Source organism: Capsicum annuum, unplaced genomic scaffold (genome assembly GCF_002878395.1).
Source record: "Capsicum annuum cultivar UCD-10X-F1 unplaced genomic scaffold, UCD10Xv1.1 ctg74229, whole genome shotgun sequence".
NCBI lineage: Eukaryota > Viridiplantae > Streptophyta > Magnoliopsida > Solanales > Solanaceae > Capsicum > Capsicum annuum.
In genome coordinates, this window is record NW_025884323.1 from 1 (window position 1) to 3,100 (window position 3,100).

The 3,100-nt window shown below is 37.8% G+C and overlaps 1 protein-coding gene across 1 annotated transcript; it reads left to right on the top strand.

The window, feature by feature from the left end:
- The first annotated feature begins 233 nt into the window (after positions 1-233).
- Positions 234-2,740, top strand: LOC107855258 (probable LRR receptor-like serine/threonine-protein kinase At3g47570). The gene is made up of 4 exons (XM_047405124.1): positions 234-319; positions 727-2,145; positions 2,313-2,526; positions 2,684-2,740. The coding sequence occupies exons 1-4, from the start codon at positions 234-236 to the stop codon at positions 2,738-2,740; spliced, it is 1,776 nt and encodes a 591-aa protein (XP_047261080.1).
- Positions 2,741-3,100: the final 360 nt, after the last annotated feature.

The following is a 3,100-nucleotide window of genomic DNA, read 5'->3' on the forward strand; positions in this document are numbered from 1 at the left end:
AGACTGAAGACCCGAGTTTGTGATCTGTTTGCATAAGTTGTGTGCAAAGCGTCCCACGCAGATTTGGACGAGTTGGCTGCAGCAACAGTACATGCAATTATGGGTTCAACAGAGGCCATAAGGGCATTCTTAATAAGTTGATCCTGATGAAACCAAGTTGAAAACGCAGGATTGGGAGATATGTTTCTTCCAACAGTGAGGGTGGGACTAGGGGCTGGAGTGGTCCCGTCGAGATGGCCAAAGAGATTGTAGCCATACATAAGCATGGAAAATTGAGCTTTCTAGGTGGCAAAGTTGTGGTCACCGCTGAGTTTGATGGGTAATTGAGATGCTGGGTTGAATTGGATTATAATGTTAGCACCTGTTGCATTGTCAGCATTAACAAATCTAAGGTTGGCCATTTTTTTTTTTTTTGGCTGATCTGCGCAAGGAAGGGGATGAAGAAAAAAATTGGATCGTTCTATTAGAGCGTATAACTCTCTGATACCATATAAGTACAGAGCAGTGCTGGAAAGAAGATGTTTATTAATGAAGCAGAAATCATATTAAATAGAGTTACAGATAAACAAAGATGAGTCCTAAACTAACTAAACTAGATCAGTCCTAAATAAATAAATCTCCTGAAATATATATTGTGATTACACTTCTAATTACTAACTAACTTGACACGGGATGTGTCAATACAGGGAACCTTTCCACATCTCTTAGAACATTTTTCGCCCTCAGTTGTAAAATCCAAGGGAGAATTCCAGATGAAGTTGGGAACTTAAGCAGCTTATTAGACCTTAGAATTTCTGGAAACAACTTGGTTGGATCGATTCCCTCAACAATTGGCAACTTGAGAAAGCTTCAGCACTTCGACTTAACTAATAACAAATTAACAGGATTTATTGGAGATCATATATGTAAATTGCAGCATTTGGGTGATATTTACTTGGGTAAAAATCAACTTTCAGGATTTCTTCCTAATTGTTTAGGGAATATTACTTCCCTTAGGGAGATACATCTTGGTTCCAATAAATTGAGTTCCAATATACCACCAAGCTTAGGGAACCTTCAAGATCTAGTAGTTCTTGACTTATCATCAAACAAGATGGTAGGTTTTTTACCTCCAGAAATTGGAAATCTAAAGGTTGTGACACTGATAGATCTGACAATGAATCAATTCTCAAATGAAATTCCTAGAAAAATTGTAGGATTGCAAACTCTGGTGCACCTTTCTTTGAAACATAACAAATTGCAAGGATCTATACCTGACTCAATGAGCAACATGGTAGGTTTGGAATTCCTAGACCTTTCTCATAACAATATATCTGGAATCATTCCTATGTCTTTGAAGAAACTTAAAAACCTGAAATATTTCAATGTTTCTGTCAACAAGTTGTATGGTGAAATACCCTCAAGTAGTCCTTTCAAGAATCTCCCGAGTCAATTTTTCATCAACAATGAAGCATTGTGTGGTTCTTCAAGGTTTAGTGTCCCTCCATGCCCCACTTCATCAAAACATAGATCTAATAGCAAAAAAGTTCTTGTTCTTTTTCTTTTGCTGGGAATTGCACTAGTATTTGTTCCTAGCATCTTTGTGTTTTTATGGAAAAGGTATAGAAAAGGTAAAAGAGCTCTTCAACAACCTGATTCATTGGCTGCCATAACAAGAGAAAGAAATTCATACTATGAACTGCTTCAAGTAACTGATGTGCTTCGCGAGAGTAATCGGATTGGTTCAGGAAGTTTTGGCTCTGTTTACAAAGGTGTTCTCAGAAGTGGAACTGCCATTGCAGTCAAAGTGTTCAATCTGCAACTAGATGCGGCATTCAAGCGCTTTGATATGGAATGTGAAGTTCTGCGCAGCCTTCGCCATAGGAATCTAGTAAAAGCCAATACTAGTTGTTCCAACCTTGATTTTAAGGCTTTAGTTCTCGAGTATATGCCTAATGGAAGTATTGAAAAGTATTTGTATTCGCACAACTACTTCCTAGACATTAGGCAGAGGCTAAGCATAATGATAGATGTGGCATGTGCATTGGAATATCTTCACCATGGGTGCTTGTCCCCTGTGATCCACTGTGATTTGAAGCCTGGTAATGTCTCTCTGGATGAGGACATGGTTGCCCACCTAAGCGATTTTGGGTTATATTGCGCCGGGTATGCCTCTTAATTTTGCTTATTATTCCTTTCTTTTTTCCCCACCTAGAATGTATATTGTATCTTTAAATTAATTTTTTGAATGTAGAGTGTGGACTAGATGGGTTAGTTTCAACAAAGTGTGACGTCTATAGTTACGGGATCATGTTGCTTGAAACGTTTACCAGGAGAAAGCCTAATGATTTTCAGGGAGATCTTAGCTTGAAGCAATGGGTGAGTCATTCACTCCCAGAGACAGTAATGGACGTTCTAGATGCCAACTTGATAACACCAATGAATAATCGCTTACAGAATGAGCTAGATGTTGTAGCATCAATCATGAAAGTAGCATTAGATTGTTGTGCCGAATCTCCAGCAGGAAGGACTAACATGAAAGATGTTGTAAGAATGCTAAAGAAAATCATTATTCAACTTCTTGCATGCTAAGAACGTTGTTGGATTCTGTTGTCCAAATCACTTGTTTTTTGCAAAATTTTGCTTAATTGTTGGATTCCTGTAAAGATGGCTTTCTCTTTTTCGTTTTAGCACTTGATTTTAGCGTGATTCTGTTGCAATAAATCTGCTCGTATGGACTTTACATGGTGCAGCCTTTTGACAGAACGTCTCAAAAAATACTAAAAATAATATTACACTCAAATTTAGAGTTCTTCAGAGCCTTCAAAGTGTAAATACAGATTGGAAAGAATATATCAAGACTAGAATGACAAGAAATAAGTTGGGCTCTCTCTTACTGTTGACCTCTTATCCACAGGGAAGAGTCCCCGGGTAACCTGATGGTCATCAAATAAATCTAAGATGAGTATATTTTCTTTTATGCTTGTCTCAAAGTAGACTAAACACCTACTTACTCGAGCACGAGACATTATATGGACAGTAAAACAAAATAATCTTCCTGAATCACTTGTGCACAACAAACGTTGAACCCATGAGATATAGCAGAGACACTAACACTTTG

Coding starts and splice junctions, on each gene's coding strand:
- LOC107855258 (XM_047405124.1), top strand. CDS start 234: ATGGCCAAAGAGATTGTAGCCATACATAAGCATGGAAAATTGAGCTTT. Junction 320..726: donor GTCACCGCTGAGTTTGATGG/GTAATTGAGATG, acceptor TTTCGCCCTCAG/TTGTAAAATCCAAGGGAGAA. Junction 2,527..2,683: donor GGACTAACATGAAAGATGTT/GTAAGAATGCTA, acceptor ACTTGATTTTAG/CGTGATTCTGTTGCAATAAA.